Source organism: Choloepus didactylus, chromosome 12, assembly GCF_015220235.1.
Source record: "Choloepus didactylus isolate mChoDid1 chromosome 12, mChoDid1.pri, whole genome shotgun sequence".
Classification (NCBI taxonomy): Eukaryota; Metazoa; Chordata; class Mammalia; order Pilosa; family Megalonychidae; genus Choloepus; species Choloepus didactylus.
Genome location: NC_051318.1, coordinates 87,254,387 through 87,280,115, shown reverse-complemented (window position 1 = coordinate 87,280,115; position 25,729 = coordinate 87,254,387). Strand labels below are relative to the sequence as shown.

The 25,729-nt window shown below is 36.8% G+C and overlaps 1 protein-coding gene across 9 annotated transcripts in view; it reads left to right on the top strand.

The window, feature by feature from the left end:
- The window catches only part of ELF1 (E74 like ETS transcription factor 1), a 123,004-nt gene that overhangs the window by 83,004 nt on the left and 14,271 nt on the right, over positions 1-25,729 (top strand). For 6 of the 9 annotated variants that reach the window (XM_037800147.1, XM_037800150.1, XM_037800145.1 and 3 more), the window contains 2 exons: positions 19,154-19,261; positions 20,740-20,907. In XM_037800147.1, the coding sequence (XP_037656075.1) occupies positions 19,154-19,261; positions 20,740-20,907 (276 nt within the window). Of the gene's footprint in view, positions 1-17,427; positions 17,564-19,153; positions 19,262-20,739; positions 20,908-25,729 lie in introns of all 9 variants that reach the window. The other 3 variants (XM_037800154.1, XM_037800152.1, XM_037800151.1) reach the window with 3 other exon arrangements.

Here is a 25,729-nt window from a genome sequence, read left to right as displayed (position 1 = left end):
ACGCAATTGTCTGTTGTCCTTTCCTTTCAATCCATAGAACTCCCTTTAGAATACCTTGTAGTGCCGTTCTAGCGTTGATGAGCTCCCTCGGCTTTTGTTTCTCTGGGAATGTCTTGGTCTCTAACTCATTTTTTTTTTTTTTTTTTTTTTTTCCCGGGGGCTGCATCCTCCTGCACCTCGTTTTGTACAGCCCATGAGCCAAGAATGATTTTTCACATTTTTTAATGGCTGAAAAAAATCAAAAGAAGACTAACATTTCATGAAACATGAAATTATATGCAATCAACATCTCAGCATCCATAAATGAAGTTTTATTGGCACACAGCCAATGTTGTCTACGGCTAATTTTGCACTCCAAGGTCAGAATCCACCCAACTCGACAGACGCCATCTGCTCTGCAGAGCCAAAAATATTTACCGTCAGGCCGACCCCTGATCTAACTCACAGTCTTGGTTATATTTGATTAGCATGCTGTATAACCTCATGTGTATATGAGTATAAAGCTGATTTCGAGGTTTCTAAAACCCCTTAGAATCTTCAGTGCTTTTAATGTAACATCATCCCTTGCTTCTTTCAGGGGAAGAAAGGAATAATACTTACTACCTTCTTCTGTTGTAGTTGAAGAAGGGCCTTCATCAGCCACATCCATCTTGCATCCTGGATTTCCTTTGCTCTTTTATCCCTAGGGGACCATGCCACGTCCTTGTGCCCCGTGGAGCCCTGGCCTTTCTCTCTTCGTCTTTCCTCTTTGTCTTTGAGGTGCCCAGACAGCCTGTGTTAGGTTCAGACCCACCTTCTGGGGTGGGGAGGTGCCCAGTAGTTGGGGAAAGTCAGCGTCTCTTCATTCCAGTCTCCAGCTCCCGACTCGAGGCTCTGGGTGGCTGCCCCTTGAGCAGTGCCACTCCCTCTTGGCCGGCCAGCCCAGCTCTGGTACTTGGGGTACAGGTCAGGACACCCGGAAGTGGTTTCTGAACTTCATCACCACTATGGATGACGGTGCCGGGAGATAGGCTCCTGGGGGAGATGTTCCCACTGGGGTAGACGGACTCCTACAACCAATTTTCTCATCTCGGAACGCGCCGCAGCAGTAACACATAAGAAATAAAAAGGGTATAACTGCTAAATAGTGTTTAGATAACAGAAAAGCAAACTGTTCCATCACTCCAGCCCTTTCACACAGAGCCAAACTCCCTCTAAAATGAATTCTCCATGATTTCTGAATTGTTGGTTAAGGCTGAATATTCTAGAGCTAAGACACTGCTCGGAATTGCTGCTGGAACCCAGAGAGGAAATAGAGCTGGTTCTGGGCTGATCTGGGGTCAGAAAACCCGTGGCCACTTGCCTTGTCTCCTTTCCTTGGGGCCGATCGACGTTGGCCTCCGAAGCTGGACTCCTTCCTAGCTTTGATTCGGGTGGACGCTAGGAAAACTGCTGCTCTACCTTAGCCGTTTTATTCTCTTCCAACAGATGTTTCTCTCTTCTGTTTCCTCAAATCCTTGGGCTTGGCGGCCTGGGGATTAATTATCGCCGAGGCGTCCATCAAAAGCATAGGCAAGCATCAGGGTGACCCGTGCCCAGGCTCTCCGGATTCCTAAATACGGGAAGGAAGAGCCACCTTCCACTTGCCGCTCCCCGCGAGCAATGGGGTGCACACCTCTCGCCACTCCCGTTGTCCCCACGTCCTCAGCACAGCGGTGTCCAGGGTGGGTGCCCTGCGGCCCCCTGCCCCCCATACTGCCCCTCTTCCAGGAAGCACATTGATTCATCACTTTCTTCTAAAGGCTGCAGACCCGTCTGGTTTACACAGCGAGCATTGTCCACACTGGCATTCTCGAATTGGTGAACTTTGGCTCAACACAGCGAGCATCGTCCACACTGGCATTCTCGAATTGGTGAACTTCGGCTCAACACACACACACACACACACACACACACACACAACGATGTTATCACCACAGCCTGGTGGTTCCCAGCATTCTCGAGTCCAGACCACTTTCAGAATCTGCTGGAAGTTGAGAATTTCTCCCAAGAACAGGTGGGAACAGGCGTCCGCACACATCCACACGTGTCCGCCCTTTTCCACGGTCAATCTCAGGTTCGTGAACTCCTGGACCCCCAGGAATCCCCACACCTGATTTTGGGGTCCTCTGTGGCCGCTTGAACTGGCCTCTTGCAGAGTTGAAACCACTTTGCCGAGTAGTCTCTAGGTTTTTAGAAATAGAAGGGGCAAAGGGTATTTAAAAACTGACCACTTGGGGAGTAAGTGGAAACGGCTGGGGGTCGTCATGTAGTGTCTGCATCTCTGCACTGTACCAGACAAACCCCTATTAGAGAAAATAGCAGTGAGGAAGTGTGCCATTTAAAACAGGAACGAGAGGGATGCACAGAACGTATCTATCACAACGGAAGTCTAACTCATTTTTGAAAGACTGTTTTGCCTGGGTATAGAGCTCTTGGTTGACAGTTTTTTTCTTTCACACTTTAAGTATGTTATCTCACTTTCCTTCTTGCGCTGTGAACAGTGAGAAATCAGGACTTGATCTTATTGAGGTTCCCTTGTTCATGACACATTGCTTCTCTCTTGCAGCTTTCAGAATTCACTCTATCCTTGGCATTCAACAGTTTGATTATAATATGCCACAGTGTGGGTCTGTTTGGAATTTGTTGTGCGTCTTGGATGTGTATATTCATGTCTTTCATTACACTTGAGAAGTTTTGGCTTTTATTTCTTTGAATATTCTCTCTTCCCATTTGTCTCTCTCTTCTCCTGTTGGGACTCCCACAATGTGTACGTTAATACACTTGATGGTGTCCTAAGTTTCCCCAACCTCTGTTCACTTTTCTTCATCATTTCTTCTTTCTGCTCCTCAGACTGAATGATTTCAGTTGTCTTATTCTCAAGTTCTCTGCTTCTTTCTTCTGCCAGCTCCAATCTTCTGTTGAACCCCTTTAGGGAATTTTAATTTCCATTAATGTGGTCTTCAGTTGTGTTTTGGTCCTTCTCATAATTTCCATCTCTTTATTGATTGTCATAGTGTTCTTCTGTTGTTTCCCTGATTTCCTTTAGTTCTTTGTCCATGTTGTCATATAGCTTTCTGAGCATGTTTAGGACCATTTAAAAAAAATAATTCTCAAGTATGTCCTAGGTTTGCCACTCTTTATTGATGGTTTCTAATTCTTTAATCTTCTCGTTTGCCTGAACCATTGCTTCTTATTTCTTTGTGTATTTTGTGACCTTTTGTTGACACTGGGACATTTTGATATTGTAATGTGTTATTGCTGGTGTTTAGACTCTGAGGCCTTTGTTACTTAAGATTGTATCCAGCTAGTAGTATGACAGAGGTTTCCTTAATTGTCAACATCTAACCAAAAAAAAAGAAGAAAAGTAAAAAAGAAAGCCTCTTGCCCAGGCTTTGCAGATTGAGCTGTGTGAGTGTTCTCCTTCAGTGTGTATCCATATTTTTAGTCTACTGGGCTGCTAATGCAAATACCATTAATTGGGTCAGGTGAAACAATGAGAATTTATTCAGTCACAGCTTTGAGGCTGAAAGAAAGTTCAAATCAAGATGTCATCAAGATGATGCTTTCTTCCAAAAGACTGGCATTCTGGAGTTTGCTGCTGTGATCCTTGGTCCTTGGCTCCGCTGTCATATGGCAGCTCACATGGCGACCTCTCCTGGCCTCTCCATTCTTGTCTGGGTTCCATCGAATTTCTTGCTTCCTTGGCTTTCCTTCCGTCTATCTGCTTGTTAAGGATTCCAGTAGTAGGAGTAAGACCCATTCTGATTGGGCTGGGCCACACCTTAACTGAAGTGACCTCATCGGAGATCCTACTTATAATGGGTTCACACCCATGGGAATGGATTAGATTTAAGAACATGTTTTTCTGGGGTATGTAAAGGTTCAAACCACCACACCATACAGTCTGTTTAGAGAAAATATCTAGGCCAAAGCTTAGGGGTCTTGCTGATCCTTTCTGCTTATACATTTTGTTTTAGACATGCACATGTGGCCCTAGGATTTCCCCCATTGATAAGTTTCAAATGTCCCCATTTCCCTAGGAAATAGTTTCCTCACAGTTTTGGGTGCTGCAGTGTATGTCCCACAGCTAGCAGTGCTTTGCCCTAGACAGCAGGCTTTGAATACTCGCCCACAGTACTTTCTGAAGAAGAGTTCCATGAGCTACCCTCTACACGCAGAGCAAGTTTGGGATGGCGAATCTCAGGCCACTACCAGGTGGGCCAGACATATATGCTCCCAGTATGTGCACAAGGGTGACTCTGCTTCTCCGGAACTGGAACCAGGGCTCCACATTGGGATTGGGGCCAGCTTCATGTCCAGCCAGTGAGGGGAGGAGCAGGTACCGGCCACGGTGCTGGGACATCCTAACACTTTTAGGTAGACTTTCTTTTGATTCTGCCCTTGCTGCTACTGCATTTCTTTAGCTGTTTTCTAGAGCTTTGAGAAATATGTTTCTGCCAGTTTTTACTAGTTGTTTAAGTTTTTGTGGGGAGATGGAGCCCTTAAAGTGTCTTGTTCTGCCATCTTGAATGGGGGCGACTGGAATCCTTATCTTTTAGATGCACATGATAAAATATTTGGAAATAAAATCATATGTGTTCAACTGCTTGAAAATAGTCCTGTTTGGAAGGTAGAGGTTTTGGGGGCAGCGAGTGGGGTATGGAGGAAATAAAATTAGCCATGTGTTGATAATTGTTGGAGCTGGAATGGGTACATGGAGATTCATTACAAAGTGCTCCATAATTTTTATTTTGTTTAAATTTTTCATTAATAGATTGAAGGATTTTATGGATTTGAGTCTTATATTTGATAGCAGCTGTCATCTACAGTACCTAATTTCAAATTTTCATTGGTTTACCTCTTATCAAGTTTGGTGTAAATTTGAAATTGAAAAATAAATGTATATTGATAATACCACTTCTATTCATTTATATGTTGGAGTTCCACCATATATTGGAATTCTAAGTTTTCACTGGGAAAAAGTGTTGGGCTGTTAAATTTTTTTGAAAAAATTGTTTGACCAGGAGCTGTCATCTAGATACATAGTATTCTCCTATTTCCAGCCTTTGAGGTTCTACATCAATATCATGTCAATGTTTTCTGTCTTTGGTATTACTAGATTTTAACTACTTGCCAGATCACAAGTAATCTGAATTGAAGAAGTTTAAAAACTGTTAGAAAAGTTTGTAGACTTTATTGTTATGTGTAAGAAATTTTTGTCACTCATTAAATGAAGGGCCAATATTTTCTTCTTTATTTTTAAAATGTGGATATCCTTTCTCTCTCTCTCTCTCTCTCTCTCTCTTTTCTATCCTATTTCATGCAGGAGCCCCCAATTTATTTATTTATTTATTTTTTATTGTGAACTTTAACATATATATGTAACAGTGATAACTTTCAAAGTACAATTTCACAAGTTGTTAGCAAATTTCAAAGAATGTCATGAGTCACAGCTCCAGAACTTAAGGAATTTCTGTTATTGTAAAATATACATACAGCAAGATGTCAACTCTCAATGTACAGCTCAACATGCAGTTATTTAGGTAATTTGAAAAATTGTTACGGGTTACAGTTCCACAGTCTCTGTCCCACCCCTAGTATACAATAGATAGTATATACAGAAAGGTGAAGACCCTCAAGGCACAATTCATTGAGCAGCTATAGAGCAAATCCCAAAGGAAGCTATAGGCTACAGTGCCACCATGCCATTTACCTCCTTCCAGCCAATCCAACACTTCAGCATCCAAAAATATATGTATATTTATATGAAGTTTCAGTATTTATAGACCTTTTTAAAATCATATCTTGTTTGTTGCTACCCCTTCCTCTCACTTAAAACGTAACGGGTAGTTTTTCAATGCCACTCTGTTGTTAACCTTCTGCACCACTGTCAAACCTTATATCATGCTAACACTTATTTAGGTTTGTGGTGCTACTCTGTGGATTACATGCCTTTAAACAACAGTTACAAACATGTTTGCCTTTAATGCATCACTGATAGTTATAATCCCATTAACAAACCATAGTCATACCTGGCCATTCTCATACCATTAAGATCACCCTCATTATCATATCTGTGCATATTAGATTATCGTTCCCCCTTCACAAGCTTCTGTCTGTCTCTAGGTCCCCTCTATTTTATATTGTATGATATTTATTTTACATTTTTCACAGAGTTCACAGTGGTAACTACATACAATATTTCTCCTTTTGTGTCTGGCTTATTTCACTCAGCATTATATTTTCAAGATTCATTCATGTTGTCATATGTTTCACGGCCTCATTTCTTCTTACTGCTGTGTAGTATTCCATCATGTGTATATACCACATTTTTTTATCCACTCATCTGTTGAAGATCTTTCAGATTGTTTCCATCTCTTGGCAATTGTGAACAATGCTACTGTGGACATCGGTGTGCAAATATCTGTTCATGTCAGTGTTTTCAGATCTTCTGGGTATATACCAAGAAATGTAACTGCTGGATTGTAGGGTAACTCGATATGTAGTTTTCTGAGGAACTGCCAAACTGTCTTCCAGAGTGGCTGTACCATTTACAGTCTCACCAGCAATGAATGAGTTTTAATTTCTCCACATACTCTCCAGCATTTGCAGCTTCCTGTTTGTTTAATGGCAGCCATTCTTATTGGTGTGAAATGATATCTCATTGTGGTCTTGATTTGCATCTCCCTAATAGCTAGTGAAGATGAACATTTTTTCGTGTGTTTTTTAGCCATTCGTGTTTTCTCTTCGGAGAAATTTCTTTTCATATCTTTTGCCCATTTTATAATTTGGCTGTTTGTACTATTGTTGAGTTGTAGGATTTCTTTATACATGCAAGATATCAGTCTCTTAGCAGATACTTGGGAGACCATTGAATTGACTGCCTCTTTCCTTTTTTGACATTCCTTTGAGGTACAGAGACTTTTAATTTTGAGGAGTTCTCCTTTATTTTTTCTTTCTTTGCTTGTGCTTTGAGTGTAAGGTCTAAGAAGTGACCTCCTAACACTAAGTCTTGAAGATGTTTACCTACATTATCTTCTAGGAGTTTTATGATATTGTCTCTTATACTGAGGTCTTTGATCCACTTTGAGTTAATTTTTGTATAGGGAGTGAATTAGGGGTCATTTTTAATTCTTTTGGATATGGATATCCAATTCTCCCAGCCCCATTTGTTCAAAAGGCTGTTGTGTCCCCGTTCAGTGGATTTGGGGGCCTTATCAAAAAATCAGTTCACCCTAGATCTGGTGGTCTGTTTCCAAATTCTCAATTCAATTCCATTGATCAATATGTCTGTCTTTGGGCCAATACCATGCTGTTTTGACTACTGTGGCTTTATAGTAGGCTTCAAAGTCAGGAAGTGTGAGTCCTCCCACTTTGTGTTTCTTTTTTAGAATGTTTTTTGAGGCCCCTTTACCTTCCAAATAAATTTGATAACTAGCTTTTCCAAGTGTGCAAAGTGGATTGTTGGAATTTTGAGTGGAACTGCATTGAATCTGTAGATCAGTTTAAGTAGGATTGACATCTTAACATTTAGCCTTCCTACCCATGAACACGAAATATCTTTCCATCTCTTTAGGTCCCCTTTTATTTCTTTTAGTAAAGTTATATAATTTTCTGTTTAGAGGTCTTTTACATCCTTTGTTAAGTTTATTCCTAGGTACTTGATTCTTTTAGTTGCTATTAAGAATGGAATCTTTTTTTTGAGTTTCTCTTCCGTTAGGTCATTTCTAGTGTATGGAACATTACTGATTTATGTGCATTAATTTTGTATCCTGCCATTTTGCTGGATTTGTTTATTGTCACAATTAGCTGTGTTGTTGATTTCTCAGGGTTTTCCAAATATAAGATCATATCATCTGCAAATAATGACAGTTTTACTTCTTCCTTTCCAGTTTGGATGCCTTTTATTTCTTTGCCTTGCCGGATTGCTCTGGCTAGAAATTCTAGCACGTTGAATAATAGTGGTGACGGTGGGCATCCTTGTCTTGTTCCTGATCTTAGAGGGAAGCTTCCAACCTCTCACCATTGAGTACTGTGCTGGCTGTGGATTTTTCGTATATGTCCTTTATCATATTGAGGAAATTTCCTTCAATTCCTACATTTTGAAGTGTTTTTGTTGAAAAAGGATGCTGAATTTTGTCAAATGCTTTTCAGCATCTATGGAGATGATCATTTGATTTTTCCCTTTCGTTTTGTTAATGTGTTCTATTACATTGATTGACTTTCTTGTGTTGAACCACCCTTGCATGCCTGGGATGAACCCCACTTGGTCATGGTGTATGATTTTTTTAATGTGTCTTTGGATTTGATTTGCAAGTATTTTGTTGAGAATTTTTGCATCTATATTCATTAGGGAGATTGGCCTGTAGTTTTCCTTTCTTGTAACATCTTTACCTGGTTTTGGTATTAGAGTGATGTTGGCTTCATAAAATGAGTTAGGTAGTGTTCCATTTTCTTTAGTTTTTTGAAAGAGTTTAAGTAGGAATGGTGTCAGTTCTTTTTGGAAAGTTTAGCATTCGCTGGAATTTTATTTGTTGGAAGCTTTTTGATTACTGATTGGATCTCTTTGCTTGTGGTTGGTTTGTTGAGGTCGTCTGTTTCTCCTCCAGTCAGTCTAAGTTGTTCATGTATTCCCAGGAAATTATCCATTTCCACTAAATTGTTGTTTGTTGGTGTACAGTTGTTTATAGTATCCTCTTATGATTTTTTAAATTTCTTTGGCGTCTGCAGTAATGCGTCCCCCCTCATTTGTTATTTCATTTGGGTCTTCTCTGTTTGACTTTGTCAGTCTAGCTAAGGGTTTGTTCAGTTTGGTTGATCTTCTCAAAGAAACTACTTTGGTTTTATTTATTCTCTCTATTGTTTTTTTGTTCTTCATATCGTTTATTTTTCCTTTAATCCTTGTTATTTCTGTTCTTTTACTTGCTTTAGGAATAGTTTGCTCATCGTTTTCTAGCTTCTTCAGTTGTTCCATTAGTTCTTTGATTTTAGCTCTTTCTTTCTTTTTAATGTATGCATTTAGGGCTATAATTTTTCCCCCTCAATACCGCCTTCGCTGCATCCCATAAGTTCTGATATGTTGTGTTCTTGTTTTCTTTCGTCATTAGATATTTAGCAGTTTCTATTGCAATTTCTTCTTTGACCCACTGATTGTTTAGGAATGTGTTGTTTAACCTCCAGATGCTTGTGAATGTTCTAGATCTTTGATGGTTATTGACTACTAGTTGCATTCCATTGTGGTCAGAGAATGTTCCTTGAATAATTTCAGTCTTTTTTAAATTTGTTGAGGCTGGCTTTATGCCCCCGCATGTGATATATCCTGGAGAAAGTTCCATGAGCAGTAGGGAAGAATGTATATCTTGGTAATTTGGGATGTAACGTCTGTTATATATGGGATGTATATGTCTGTTGAGTCTGACTCGTTTATCGCATTGTTCTCAGTTTCCTTATCGGCCCTCAGTCTGGTTGATGTATCTATAGAAGAGACTGGTGTTTTGAAGTCTCCCTTGATTATTGTGGCAACATATGTTGCTTCCTTCAGTTTTGCCAATGTTTTTCTCATTTATTTTGAAGTACCTTGATTAGGTACACATTTCTGATTGTTATTTCTTCTTGATGAATTGTCCTGTTTATTAGTATATAGTGTCCTTCTTCGTCTCTTTTGACATACTTGGATTGAAAGTCTTATTTTATCTGGAATTAGTATTGCTACCCCTACTTTCTTTTGGCTGTAGCTTTCATGGAATATTTTTTTCCATCGTTTCACTTTCAGTTTCTTTGTGTCGCTAGGTCTAAGATGAGTCTCTTGTAAACAGCATATTGATGGTTTGTATTTTTTAATCCATTCTGCCAATCTATATATTTTAATTGGGAAGTTTAATCCATTCACATTCAGTGTTATTACTGTGAAGAGTTTTTTTTAATAATTCAATTTTATTGAGATATATTCACATACCATACAGTCATACAAAGTATACAATCAATTGTGAAGAGTTCTTGATTCACCCATCTTAGCCTTTTTTATTTTTTATTTTTTTGTCAGATCTATTTTTAACCTGTCTCTCTTAATTTCCTTTAAGTTACCCTTACTAATAGTCTTCAGTTCTGTGCCCTTTTCCAGGCCTCTCTCTCCTGTCTTTTTTTCTCAGCCAGTAGAGCTCCCTTTAGTATTTCTTTAGGGCAGGTCTCTTGTTAACAAATTCTCTCAGTGTTTGTTTGTCTGTGAAAATTTTAAACTCTCCCTCAATTTTCGTTGAGAGCTTTGCTGGATAAATAATTCCTGGCTGGCAGTTTTTCTCTTTCAAAATTTTAAATATGTCATACCACTGCCTTCTCACTGCTGTGGTGCCCGCTGAATAGTCAGTACTTAGTCTTATGTTGTTTCCCTCCTTTGTGATGAATCACTTCTCCCTTGCTGCTTTGAGAACTTCTCCAACAAACACGTTAAAAGAATTATACACTGTAAGTGGGATTTATCCCTGGTAACGCAAGGGTGGTTTAAAATAGGAAAATCTAATATAATACGCTACATTTATAGAATGAATAAAAAAAAACACATGATCATTTGAATTGACACAGAAAAGTCATTTGACAATATGCAGTATCCATTCATGATATAAACACTCAGAAAGGACTTCTAGGGAAGAAGGCAGAGTAGGGAGCTCCAGGACACAGCCCTTCTACCAAAACAGCTATTAAAACAGGCAGGGACTGTCTGAAACGACTGTTCTGGGGCTCTAGAGGGCAGAATAACATTGTGTAGTATTCAGAGAAGAGCCAGAGAAAGAGGCTGATAAACTATGTTAAGGAACTGTGAGTTGCTTTCTCCACATGGTGGCTGTTGGTGCCCATTCTCCCTCCCATGGAGGCCCACCTTGGAGTCCAATTCCTTGCTAGCTCCGTGGAGACAAAAAAGGACATAAAAATCCTCTTCCCCAAGAACAAGGGTGGGCATGGTGGATCAGTGATCATGGCTTTTGATAAGCAAACTCAGATCTGTGGATCCCACCTCTGACCTAGTGTTTCAACTTGCCCTTGATAGGGGCAGAACCGATGGAGATTTAAAAACGTAGCACTTTTCAGGGCTCTGGGGTCAGTTAGCTGAAGGGGTGCATTTACTGGGCAACCAGGAAAGCACCGATTTGGGGAGCTGTCAAAGAAGCTTCTGGCGCCCTTCCTGATATCCTCCTCTGGATGCTTTGGAGCTGGTCTGCACCCCTTTTGTGGGGTCATGACCCTGTTTTAGCTGGGAAATCCTGACTTGGGAAAGTCCTCTCCTTGGTGACCCTCTTCTGGGTATTTGCCCTTCAGGCAAAAGCAGCTAGAGACAACGAAAAGAGTAAAAAACCATAGAGGCCAAACAAAAAGAGCTAGAATGTGTCTTGGAGGTCAAGTGTCTTGGAGAAAGAACAGAGGAAAGGAAGCTTTCTCCTGGGATGAAACAATTGCATAAAAAGTGCAATCTTAAAACTTACACCACATATCCATGGCAAGAATCAGTTGAAGTGCTGAAAAGATCTGATTAGATATGGGCTATTCCAGAGGTATAGAATAAGGCAGACGAAGAGTGAAAGAAGAGCCTTTCCGCAAAGTCAGTGAACATTAAAACCCTAGATAAGAGCGAAGAACTAACCTTCAGAGTAAACTCTCTAAGATAATCAGCTGCCTAGACATCAGTGAAAAAATTATAAGCCATATTAAGAAATGGGAAGATACAACCCAGTCAAGGGAACATATTAAAACTCAGAGAAGATGCAGAACTTGGAATAACTAAGTTGTTCACATTAATCGTAATCAATTCAAGGAGATAAAGAAAAATATACATAAAGAGATAAATGGTAATAAGAAGACAATATGTGAGCATAAAGAAAAATTTGAAAGTATAAAAAGAAACATAATTTAAGGAGATGAAAGCCACAATAGAAGAGATTAAAAAAATATGCTGCAGGCATACAGCAGGAGATTTGAGCAGGCAGAAGAAAGAATCAGCGAACTGGAGGACTGGACAATTGAAATCTTTACAGATAGGATAACAAATAGAGAAATGAATGGAAAAAATTGAGTAGTTTCTCAGGGATTTGAGTGATAGAACAAAGAGCACAAACGTATGCATTGTGGGTGTCCCAGAAAGAGAAGGGAAAAGGAGCAGAAAGAATATTTGAGGAAATAATGGCTGAAATCTTCCCACTTCTTATGAAATACATAAATATACATCCAAGAAGTGGACTGTACTCAGAAGAGAATAAATCCTAATAGACCTTCTCTAGGACACCTACTAATCAAAATGTCAAATATGAAAGATAAAGAGAGAATTCTGAAAGCAGCAAGAGAAAAGTGATTCGTCACATGCAGGGCTTCTTCAGTAAGACCAAGGGTTGATTTTTGCATCAGAAACCATAGTGGTGAGAAGGCAGTGGTATTATATATTTAGGGTTCTGAAAGAGAAAAACTGCCAGCTAAAATTCTTTATCTGGCAAAACTGCCCTTCAAAAATGAGGGAGAGTTTAAAAATAGTCACAGATAAACAGAAACTGAGAGAGTTGGTCAACCAGTGACTTGCTCTACAAGAAATACCAAAGAGAGTCCTGCAGGCTGATTAGGAAAAGATAGGAGAAGGGTGGCTTGGAGTAGTGTGAAGAAATGAAGATTATCAGTGAGGGTAGAAAGAGGGACCAAATAAATAAATAAATAAATAAATAAATAAAAGTATAAAATGGTTGAAGTAAGTTCTGCCTTTACAGTAATAACATTGAAAGTGAATGGATTAAATTCCCCAATCAGAAAGAGGCAGATTGGCAGAATGGATAAGAAGAGCATGATCCAACTGTGTATCTTTGCAGTAGATTCACCTTAGACTCAAAGACACAAATAGGTTGAAAGTGAAAAGTTGGAAAAAGATATTCCATGCAAACTGTAACTAAAAAAGAACTGGGTTGCTATACTGTTGGATAAAATAGACTTTAAGTGAAAGGCTTTTATAACAGACAAAGAAGGACACTATATGTTGATAAAGGGGAAATCCACCAAAACAATAACAATCATAAATATTAATGCACCTAATCATGGTACCCCAAAATACATAAGGCAAACACTGGCAAAACTGAAGGAAAAAAATGGATGTCTCTATAATAATAGTCAGAGACTTCAATACACCACTCATCAATAGATAGAACATCTAGACAGAGGATCAACAATGAAACAGAGATCTTGAATAATATGATAAATGAACTAGACCTAACAGACATGTACAGATCACCACATTCCAAAACAGCAGGATATACATTTTTCTCAAGTGTGCACGAATTGTTCTCCAGGATAGACTACTTGTTGAGTTAGAAAACAAGTCTCAATGAATTTTAAAAGTTTGAAATTAAACAAAGCACTTTCTCTGACTATATTGGAATCAAGCTGGAAATCAACAGGTGGAGAACTGGATGTTAAACAACACACACTTAAAATATCAGTGGGTGAAAGAAGAAATTTCAAGAGAAGTCAGTAAATATCTCGAGATGAATGAAAACAAGAACACAACATACCAAAAGTTCTGGGATACAGTGAAGGTAGTGCTAAGAGGGAAATTCATAGCCCTAAATGTTTACAGTGAAAAATAAAGAGATAAAGTCAAAGACCTGACTGCGCACCTGGAGGAAATAGAACAGCAAACTAATCCCAAAGCAAATAGAAGGAAAGAAATAACAAAGACTAGAGCAGAAATAAGTGAAGTTGAGAATAAAAGAACAATAGAGAGGATTATTCTCCAGTTCTTCTAGCCTGCCCTGAACAACTAACAAAATGATGAGGATGGATCAGCCCCATCCTGAAAGCAAGGAGTATCTTCAATGGCCAGCAAAGAATTCCATTCCTCTGCCCCACAATTTATACATCCCTCCTCAGCTTGAAGCAGCCAGAGTGATCATTGTCCCAGATCCTTCAAGATTGAGAAATGAGCAAAAATAAGGGGGTATTGTAACTGCTGACTACTGTGGATATGTTGTTACTGTATTTATTATTTTGTGTTAATGGAGTAATTTGGAGCATTGCTATTTAAAAAAAGAAAAGTAAATATTCTGTCATCAATTGTGACAGATGTTCCACACCAGTGCAAGTTATAGTTGGTGGAGTGTTGTATGTAAATCCTATATTTTATGCATGATTATTCTGTAAACTCACAACTTCTCTAATAAAGAAAAAAAATGGGCAAAATACTTGAATAAACATTTCCTTAAAGAAGAAATATAAATGGCTAAAAAAGCACATGAAAAGATGCTCAGTGTCACTAGAAATTAGGGAAATGCAAATCAAAACCACAAGATATCATTGCACACTCACTAGAATGGCTACTGTTAAAAAATCAGGAAAGTACAAGTGTTAGAAAGGATGTGGAGAAATAGGAACATTCATTCAATGCTGGTGGGAAATTTAAAATAGTGCAATCACTGTGGAAGATAGTTAGGCAGTTCTCAGAAAGCTAAGTATAGAATTTCCATATGATCCAGCAATCCACGTATCTGTCCAGAAGATTGGAAGCAGGGAATCAAACAGATATTTGTTCATCAATTTTCATAGTGGCATTTTTTACAATTGCCAGAAGATCTAAGAAACCCAGTGTGCATCAGCTGATGAATGGATAAGCAAAATGTGATATATACATAGACTGGAATAATTATTATTCAGCTGTAAAAAGGAATGCAATCCTGATGCATGTGACAACTCGGATGAACCTTGAGGACATTATGCTGAGGGAAAATAAGCCAGACAGAAAAGGACAAGTATTGTATGATCTCACTGTTAGGAACTAATTATTATCCATAAACTCAAAAGAGTTAGAATCTAGAATATAGGTTACCAGGAGATAGAATTGGATTATAGAATGGGGCGTTGATGCTTAACTTGTACAGAATTTCTATTTAGGTTGATGGTAAAGGTATGGAAATGGATGGTTGTGATGGTAACACGTTATTGTGAGTATAATCAATACAGCACTGAAATATAGATGTGAGTGTAGTTTAAAGGGTAACCTTAGGATGTATGTATTACCATAATAAAAAATAAAAGATAAAACATAGGATTTACAACATAGCAAACTGGATTGTAGACTGGTTTTTCATAAATCATAGCAAATGTATGATACTGATGTAAGGGGTTAATAATGGGGTAGTATATGGGGAAAAATAACACCTATTGTAAATTCTGGATGTTAGATAATAGTATGATTTTAATAAACTTTCGTCAGTTGTAAAAAAGATAACTACTGTGGGAAAAAAAGACAATTATAAAATAAACTGTCATCAGTTGTAAAAGTGATCCACACCAGTGGAAGGTGTTGAGGTTGGTGTGGTATATGGGAATCCTTATTTTATGAATGATTGTTTTGTGAACCCATAACATTTCTAGTGAAAACACACACGTGCACACACACACACAGAAAATTTGGAATAGAAGGAAATTTTCTCAACTTGATAAAAGGCCCATATGAAAACATCATGCTAATGTCATACTCAATGGTGAAATACTGAAACCTCTCCCTCTAAGGTCAGGAACAAGAAAGGATGCCCAGTGTCACCACTGTTGTTCAACATCATACTGGATGTTCTAGCAGGAGCAATGAGGCAAGAAAAGGAAATGACAGGTGGCAGAGTTTTCCCTGTTTTCGGATGACATGATCCTACATATAGTTAACTTGAAAAATCCACAATAGAGCTATTAGAGCTTATAAATGAATTTAGCAAAGTCGTGAGGTACAAAATCAACATGCAAAAATCAGTAGTGTTTTTATACACTAGTAATGAACAATCTGAAGAGAAAATCCAGACTAGAATTCCACTTAAAATAGGAACTACAAGAATCAAATATCTAGAAATAAACTTAACCAAGCACATAAAGCCTTTGTACATAGAAAAATATAAAATACAAAGTAACTAATTACAGAAGATTTAAATAAATAGAAGGACAATCCATGTTCATGGATGGGAAGACTAAATATTCTTAAGATGCTAATTTGTTCAAAGCAATTTATAGATTCAATGGAATCCCGATCAGAATTCCAACAGTCTTTTTTGCCTAAATGGAGAAGCCAATCATCAAATTTATATTGAAAGCAAAAGGGCCCCAAATAGCCAAAGCCATTGTGAAAAAGAAGAACAAACTTCGACGACTCATGCTTTTTTGTTTTAAAGCTGTTTATAAAGCTATGTATAAAAACTGCAAGGTCCTGTCATGGGGACAGGCATGTAGACAAATGGAATTGAATTGAGAGTTCAGAAAAAATCCCATATATCTGTGGCCAGTTGATTTTTGACAAGGGTGCCATGGCCACTCAGTGGGGAAGATTAGTCTTTTCAACAAATTTCTCTGGGAATTGGATATCCCATATGCAAAGGAGTGAGGGCAGACTGTTACACCACATCAAAAATTTTCTCAAAGTGGATCAAAGACCTAGATTTAAGAACCAAAACTATGAAACTCCCAGAAGAAAACATAGGGAATCATTTTCAGTACGTTGTTATTGACAGTGGTTTCTTATACAAAGGCCTGAGCAGTGGAACAGAAACTAAATGAGAGTTTATGAAAATTTAAACTTTTATGCATCAAAGCTGTTTATCATGAAAGGAAGAATCCAGCCTACAAAATGAGTGAACATACTTGGAATCCTCATTATTAATAAACTGAGCATTAGATACATGGGTTCATTATATGATTCTGTAGTTTTGTATATGTTTGAAATTTTCTATTATAAAAAGTTCAGCAAAGAAGTGGTTTGAAATTCAGTTTTTTAGTTTATAGGTAACTAAATTGTTATACATATTAATATTATTTTAGTCTATCCAGTAGATATTCAAATGTTATATAATTCATGTAAATGAATATCCAGAATTGTATGTTGTACGTTGTAATTAATTAATTAAGATGGGAATTAATTGTTGAGAAATCTGTGCTATATTTGATTTTTTTAAAATTTAATTTTTTTTTTTTTAATTTAATCTTAGTAGGATATTTCCTCAATTCCTAGAATTTCAAAGTGCTGACAAAAGAGTAATCTCCTTTTTACTATGGCTTAAATCTGCAAAAGCTTTACTAGGAGGTTTATGTTGGAGTAAATTTCCATTCCTGCTTTGGTCATTTTACTAGAAGTTTTGAAGTGTTTATCTTTCTTGGCTTTAACTAGTGTGAAGGATTTGGACTTTCAGCATTTGTTTTTGTAGAATATATAATTTAAAAATTGATTTTTTTTTAATTACCATTGAGAGTGATAGTCTTCTAAAGTAGTCTGTTCAGTGGTTTGCATCTTAAGAGTGAAAATTTTAAAAAAGGCACACACTTTTAGATATAGAAAACTGGTCAAAATCTATTCAATTTCTCTAGGGTATTTTTTGTAGTAATTCAGAAATGTGATCTCTTGCCTTATAGGAAAATTTAAGGACTTTGAAAGAAGAGTCCGGGAAGGGATCAAAACTCCATGCTAGACTAACAATCCTGTCCTCTTTTTATTGTTGCTGTCTTCCTGTTCCTTGGCCTGTATTTGCAGAGGAAATCAAGGCTGGAGGTTTGGAATTCTGAAACTATATCTTTGCTATCTGGGAAGAGGGGCTTTTCTTTTTCTAGCTTGGCAGGTTGTGGGACTCTCAGTGCTAGCCATTATTTTATGGGAGAAATATTCTTTGTTAGGTGTTTCTTGATGGAGAGAGGCTGAGTTGGTGAGATTAGTTTATATGGCAGCAGATGCTAAGCTCTTTGGTATGCAACCTTCAGGCATGGTCCAGAATCTCTGCCCCTTCAGCAGTCCATCCTTCCATTCCCTGTTCTGGTCTCGGGATTCTTCCCTTGAGGAAGGCAGTCAGCCACATTAATCAGTTTCCAAAGCAAATGAACTAATCTGCCATTATTATGATATCTTAAGCAGTTGTACATTTTGTTTTATAATAATGTAGACTGTTTTCCTTGTTTAGGGAAAAGATAATGTAGGAATCATCACTTTCAGTATATTGATTGAGAAAAAAAGTTTTATGGCAAGTGCTGTGTTTATATTTACTTTTTAAACTTGTATAAAATTAAAGGTTTATATTCAATTATGTACTGTTGGTCCAGCCATGAATCTGAAAGTCATGACTTAATGTTTATATCCAAACTTTAAAAAAGAGCTTATGCAATTTTTATCAGAAGTAGGGAGAAATACAGCAAGTAAGTTTAAGGTATTATGGATGATGAACATCGTATTTAGGTAATTGAAATACAAAACCCAAGGCTTTTCTTAGTTAAATAGTCATGTGTCCAACCCTTGTCTTAGGGATCAAATTTATCAAAAGGAGGATATTTGTAGCTCTTTATTTACCTTCTTAGTGATCACCTGTGCTCTAAGGGGCTAAAAGCCACCAATCAGTTCAATCTGCCACTATTTTGGATATCTGTCTTAGAAGCAGAGAAATGTCAGGAATATTCAGGATATCCTTAGATTATTTTGCATTTATATATATTATTTTTTTTCAAGGAAAATAAACAAACAAACTTGGACTGACCACAGCTGAGGGTAATGTTCCATCGTTTACCCTTGAGAAGAATGGTACCAGAATACTATAATGATCAGTTTGTATTCAGATTCTGATAATTGTGACTGAAATTAAACCTTCTTGGAGATGGTGGTAATTCACTCTTTAGAGAAAAAAGGAAGATTCAGAGATGAAGAGACACCCATATTCACTTCTATTAGGGAACTAAGAGTTTTGGAGTCAGTTTTAGAGCTGAAAGGACCCCTGGAATATCAACCCAGTTTTGTTACAGATTGAGGTCTGCAGAGATAATGACTTGCCTAGTTGGGCATCTGGGATTTCTGTCATTCTAGGGCCTTTTCCACTCAAGTCCAATGTCCATCTTATTCTTAAAAATATAAGAATCATCAGAGAAGTTACTAATGGTTTCCCTTCAGACTATGAGCCCTATTTTGCTACCCTTTTGCCCCGCAGCAACTTACTAGGGTTTTTTTCTTTTTTAATAAAAACTAGGCATTGGATACGTTGATTTAACATGTGTATGTAAACCCAAGTATTGAGTGATATATGCTAATTCAAGAGATCAGTCTGAGTTTCAGAGCAACAGATGTGTTGCAGCTAATTCTCTTTTTCCTTTAAATGTATTGTAGTTGAAGCTTCCTGTCATAATGGGGATGAAACTATTGAAACTATCGAGGCTGCTGAGGCACTTCTCAATATGGATTCTCCTGGCCCCATGCTGGATGAAAAACGAATAAGTGAGTGGTTATCTGTTACAATTGTTCATGTTTTTATACTTTGTAAAGTTATTCTTGCTGTTTCTGTCTATTAGATGGTAAATATCAACAGATTAGAGATAGTGTTTTATATTTTTGGTACCCCAAGCACCATATACAATATTTAGAATGTATTAAGTACACATGAAATGTATGTTAATAATTTTTAAAAGCAGAAAAATGCTCACTGTCTTAGAAAAAGTATTTCCCATCATCTTTCTCCCCAAATAGTGTTGTCTTTGAGATATTTTAAGGTATAGTACTTGTTAGGCACCTTTTCTAAAGTAGTTCATTCAAACAAGACTTTTTAAAAATTTGTTTAATTTGGGAACGAAGCCTTTAGGAACAAAAAAGTAATTTATAAGTTAGTTGCCAAACAGCATATTAGGTACAGTTTCTTCTTTTAACCTGATTAGTAAAGTATTTGGTTATTTAGGGCCCAAACTATTAAAATTTGGTGATGTATATAAATATTAATGAATAGTTAAAAATAAATTGAAGATTTTTTCAACACTTACAGCATAAAATTTACTGCCATATTATTGTTGTGTTTTTATGCCCATGTTCTCTTTTGGGCTTTTCTGACATGAATGCAGTCAAACATAAAATTAATTATTACTTATTCAGTTTAACACATTTAGTGACTTTTTACTATATGTACAGAAGGATATTAGGCAAAGAAGTAAAATGTAAATGAACAGATACAGTTCTCTCTTCATCCTTACAGTTTAATTTTGAAGACAGATGTTTATATACATAACTCCTAAAGCCAAAGCATAAAGGCGATGAGAGTGATAGGAAAGAGTTCTGGAAGCAGAGATTATTCTCGCTGAGAACATTGGAGACAGGCTTTATGGAGGGAGTATTTTGACCTGGCTTATAAGCCAAATAAGCTTTTAATAGGTAGAGGAGTTGGGAATGGGACGGTAGAGGGAACAGTTAGAGCCAAAGACACATACCTGTGAGAAAGAATGAATTTTTAAGATGTGAATATTTCTGGTATAGCCAGAGTATAAGCTTCATGGGGGGTGGGAGATGAAATTGGGAACGTGAGTTTGGTCTAGACTGCAGAAATTTGGGGTTACTTTTTCTCTTTTTCCTCTATAAAGTGTGAGAAGATCTGTCAATTTTATTTTTCCTTCTTATTTTTAGAGTGTAAAATTTTTGTTCAGAGAAAAATTATGGTCAGATCAGACTTGGGTTTCAAAAGATAGCTCTAGCAGTAGTCAAGAATGGAGAGGTGAGATAAGAGGGACTGGTGATAAGTCTAGGAAGGAAGACTTTGAAATAGTCCACCCAAGCAGTTGGTACTTGATTTAGGGCAGAGGAAATGTAGAGCAGGGAATAGATTTCAAGATTTTATTTCTAGTTTTATCTTTTTAGCAACAGGCAATTATTTCATAAACTTATTTTGATGTATAATGCAGTTAATTATAATTAGTTGATTTTATTTCCATTAGATAATAATATATTTAGTTCATCTGAAGATGATATTGTTGTTGCCCCAATCACCCATGTATCCGTCACATTAGATGGGATTCCTGAAGTGATGGAAACTCAGCAGGTTCAAGAGACATATGCAGACTCACCAGGAACCTCATCACCAGAACAACCCAAGAGAAAGAAAGGTGGGTGATTAATCATAGGGTAAACAGTCAAGTCTGGATGTGGGAGGAATCTAAATACAATTTTTATTCAAGGATATTTTTACATGAGGAGGCATTTAAAACTATTGTAAGAAAAAATTAAAGCATTTTTAATGCCTATTTAGTAAAAAAAATTGAGGACAGAAGACATAAATTGAGAAGTATTTCTTCATATGATATTTTATTTTTGTTAATTAGATGATTTTATGAATTTAAAATATTTGGTCTGTCTCACAGACTAGAGATTTCCTAATTTTTCAGGGCATCAAGCATTTATCTACACCCATTTATTCAAGCTCAGAAAGAGGTTGGGTGTTGAGGGCAGTCAGCTTCTTCTCGAGGCATTGTTTGAAATTTACCAGTATAGATTCCAGTATAAGATTCCAGTTGGAAAAATACAGTGAGTTGGAAATCAGCAGGTGAGTAATTGAAGAAGAAAAAGTTAGTTTATATAAAATGGGAATTTTTAACTTTTCACAAATTAAGACCATGCTTGCATTCTGAAGTCTGACACACTTTCTGTTTATTGCCTTCTGATACTACTCTAGCTTAGTATTTTCAGTTTATTATCTTGGAAATGGCATGTCCAGCTACCTGGCAACCTAAGTTCATGTGGAAGTAAGGGAAATTCCAAAAGCCAAAAATGAAGCAGAAACTAAAAACAGTAAGCTTGAGCTGACACTATGGCAGTTCTAAAGGGCTGAAGAGGACATGTCAGTCTTAGTGTACCAGGAGCTTAGATTTATTGGCCAATTAGGAGCAGAAGTTTAGGTCATGGGCCCATGCAAGATGGGGGTGTTAGACAGAAACCTCAGTATATAACTGGGACCCCTGGAGGACTGTACCTTCAGGACTTAGGGAAAAAAGATCCACTCACACCGGAACAGAGAGATCTCAAGGAACTTGTATTTCTTGTTCTGGGTACTGAATGGAGAAATTCCTCCCTCAGGAGTTCATAATCTGAGGACTGCCCTAATCTAGATTTATTTTAGATTTTAAACTATCACTGATTATAGGAATTCCCAGCCAAGTAATTAACCTGAAAGTGCCCAAACTTTTGACTGAGGACTTCAGAACACCTGGCAGAAGTTCTTATAAAATTGATCTGAAAGAACTTACCCTCAACAAGGATGCACAGAATTTGCACATATAAAGCCTGGTTGAAAGTGAATTCATGTTTCAGTATCACAAAACACATGAGAAAGACACTGCTTGCATGAGAAGCATCAGCCTTAGAAAACCCCAGAATATCCAATAATAGAATTAGGAAATAAAAAATTTAAGTGAATATGATTACAATTATTAAAGGAAAAGAATAAAAGACATGGTAAAAGAATAAGACTATTAAAAAAGATCAGGTATAACTCCTTTTTAGGCAAATAGGATAACAGAAACTGGAATGGGTATGTTTGGGAGTGGTTAAGATGGGAAAGTTTTATACATTACCTGTATGTTCACACGGTTTAAAAAAAAAAAAAAAAGCAACTAAAGAGATAGTGATAGTTAAATGTGTTACATGGTCCTGGATGGAATCTAGCAAGGGAGGTGAAAAAGGTCAAAGGGATGTTACTGGGGTATATGAAAAAATCGGAATACAGACTGTAAGCTTTATATCAATGTTAAATTTCTTGAAGTTGATAACTGCACTTAAGGTGTTTACATTAGGGAATATCCTTGTCCTTAGGAGACATGCATGGCAACATTGTATTCAAGGTGCATGAGATATAAAACCTACACTCAAGTATTCAGAAAAGGGATTGATAGAATGTTATAGCACATGTGACAAAATATTAACATTGGTGGATCTGGGTCTCTGGGGGTAGGTAGGAGTATGTTGAAGTTATCTGTATGGGTTTGTATTTTTGTAGCTGTCTTATAAATTTGCAAGTATTTCAAAATAAAAAGGTTTTTTTTTTTTTAATAAAAAGAATAACAGACTGAATTTATTTAACATCTGCCTGAAAAAACTAAAAGAACATACTAAATATATGATATGGCAGTACTGAAGACATTGGGCAGTAGTCAGTGAAAGATAGTGATCCCTGAGAGACAGGAACAAATGAGGTGAGCACTGTGATTGGCCCCCCCTTACTGCCTGGGAAAACTTCCAGGCTGCAGCTTAGGGAGACAGAGTTGAGGAGACTGGGCTGGGAATCCTAGAAGCAACTGGAATCTTCAGGGCAAGGTATAGGAGAGGAGAGAATTACAGGTATCTGAAGAGTTCCCCTTGAATATTTATTTGAGGATTGACTGGCGCATCTGTGAGAGGAAACTACCCAAATAGAAAAAAACACCCAAAAGGATTACCCCAAGGTTAGTTAAGAATTTCAGATAATAAAAGTATCAAACAGAAACTTTTAAGTTATTATTACAGTTATTAAAGCAAAATTTTAAAAAATTTGTAAAAGAATACATGGTAAAGGGATTATGGGAAACATTCCCGGAGTTTACGCAGTGCAGGGAATGGTGCCTTTTCCCAGTAGCCTGAATGGAAAACTCGTAATTCAGGAGACTTTGGATGGAGTACTTAAAAGGATTTTGTTTCAGTATTGGGGAAAAGATTAATCGGCTAAATGCAGTTTTGATTCCATCGAACAAAGGAATTTACCTGCATCCCAGAACAAAGCTTACAAATATTTATAGGAATAAAAAAATACCCAGCACCCACCAATATAAAATTTGCAACATCTGTCATCCAATCAAAAATTAACAGGCATGCAGAGAAGCAAGAAAATTCAATCCATAAAGAGGGAAACAAACAAAATGACCCAGAAATGACAAAGATGATAAAATTTGTAGGCAAGAATCCTTGGAATAGATAAGACTGCATTCCATATGTTCAGGAAGGTAGAAGAAAAATTGAACATGTTAAGTACTAACGTGGAATGTACAAAAAAAGATTCAAACCAAAGTTCTACAGTGTTGAAGATGAAAAGCTCACTGAGAGGGATTAATAGCAGTAGACATTGCAGAAGAAAAGATTAAGTAGCACAAAGCAATAGAAACGTTCCAAAATGAAATTGAGAGAAAAAGAAGCCCCCCAAAATGAACAGAGCATTAGGGAAGTGTTGGACAACTTTAGTGGTCAAATGTCCATGTAATTGGGATCCCTAAAGAAGAGGAGGGAGGAGGAACTGAAAAAAATTGAAGAAATTACACCAAAAAATTGTTCAAATTTGAGGAACACTTTAAACCTACAGATCCAAGAAACATGAACCTCAAGCACAAGAAACACGAAGAAAAACAAATCCAAGGTTAATCATACGGAAATTTCCCAAAATCAGTGATAAAGGGGAAATCTTATAAGCTGCCAGAGGAGGGAAAAAGCAAGATAAAGATGTCAGTCTATTTCTTGTTGGAAACAATGGAGGAAGTGCAGCAACCTCTTTCGGGTACTGAGAGAAAAAAAGCTGTTGATCTAGAATACTTTACCCAGTGAAATTATCTTTCAGAAAAAAAGGTGGGTGGAAAAAAGGTGTTTTACAGATATGTGAAAACTAAAAGAGTTCACCAACATACCCACAGTACAAGAAATGTTAAAGGAAGTTTTCAGGCAGAAGGAAAATGATCCTAAATGGAAACCTGGATTTATACAAAGTAATTAAGAGCACTGGAAATGGTAACTACATGAATAAATATAAAAACATTTAATTAATTAGATCTCTTTAAAAGATGATCAACTGTTTAAATAAAAGCAGTAGTGTATTTTGGGGTATATCACATAAACAGAAGTAAAATATATGAAAATAGTCCATAGGCCATGAGGGGAGAAATCAACGTGCGTGTTCATAAAGATCTTATGTGGTATGAATTAGTATCACTTTCCAGTGATTTTAGACTGATTCAGTTAAATATGTGTGCTAAAACCCTAAAGTGAATACTAATATAATACAATAGAGAGTTTCAGCTAATATGCCAATAAAGGATATAAAATGAAATAATTAAAAATATTCAGTCCAAAAAAGAAAAAAAAAAGGGGACGGGGCAAAGAGAAAACAAATAGCAAGTTGGTAGATTTAAACCCATTCATATCAATAATCATATTAAATACACATGGTCTAAATAACCAATTAAAAGTTAGAGATTGTCAGATTGAGTAAAAAAGCAAAAGCCAACTGTCTGCTACCTATAAGAAATCAGTTTTAAATATAGACACAAAATGGTTAAAAGGAAAGAGATGGAAAAAAGATAAACAGCAAATTTTTTAACCAGGGCTAATTAATGCCATTTCATAATGATAAAGATGTAACATAATTAAGAGGACATAACAATACTGAACATTTATGCATTTAATAACAACTTCAGAATACATGAAGCAAAATTCCTGCAAGGAGAAAAAGACAAGCCTACATTATTGGTCTGAGATTTTTAATACCCCTCTCTTACTAATTAATAGAATGTCTAGAAAATCATGTAGTATATAGAAGACTTTAATAACACTGTCAACTAACTTGACTTCCCAACCAAAGCAGAATATATATTCTTTGCAAGTGCACAAAGAACATTTACCAAGATAAATAATTTTCTGGGTCATAAAACAAGTCTCAATACAATTACAAGGATTTAAGTCATGCAAAGTATTTTCTCTGATCACAGTGGAACTAAATTAGAAATCGATTTGAAGATATCTGGAAACCACCACCTCATAAATATTTGAAAACTAAAACACATACTTCTAAATAGCCCATTGATCAGAGAAGAAGTAAAAAGGTAAATAAATTATAAAGTATTTTGAATTGGATGAAAGTGAGGACATCAAAATTTGTGGGATGCAGTTTAAGGAGAATTTACTGTGAAATTTATA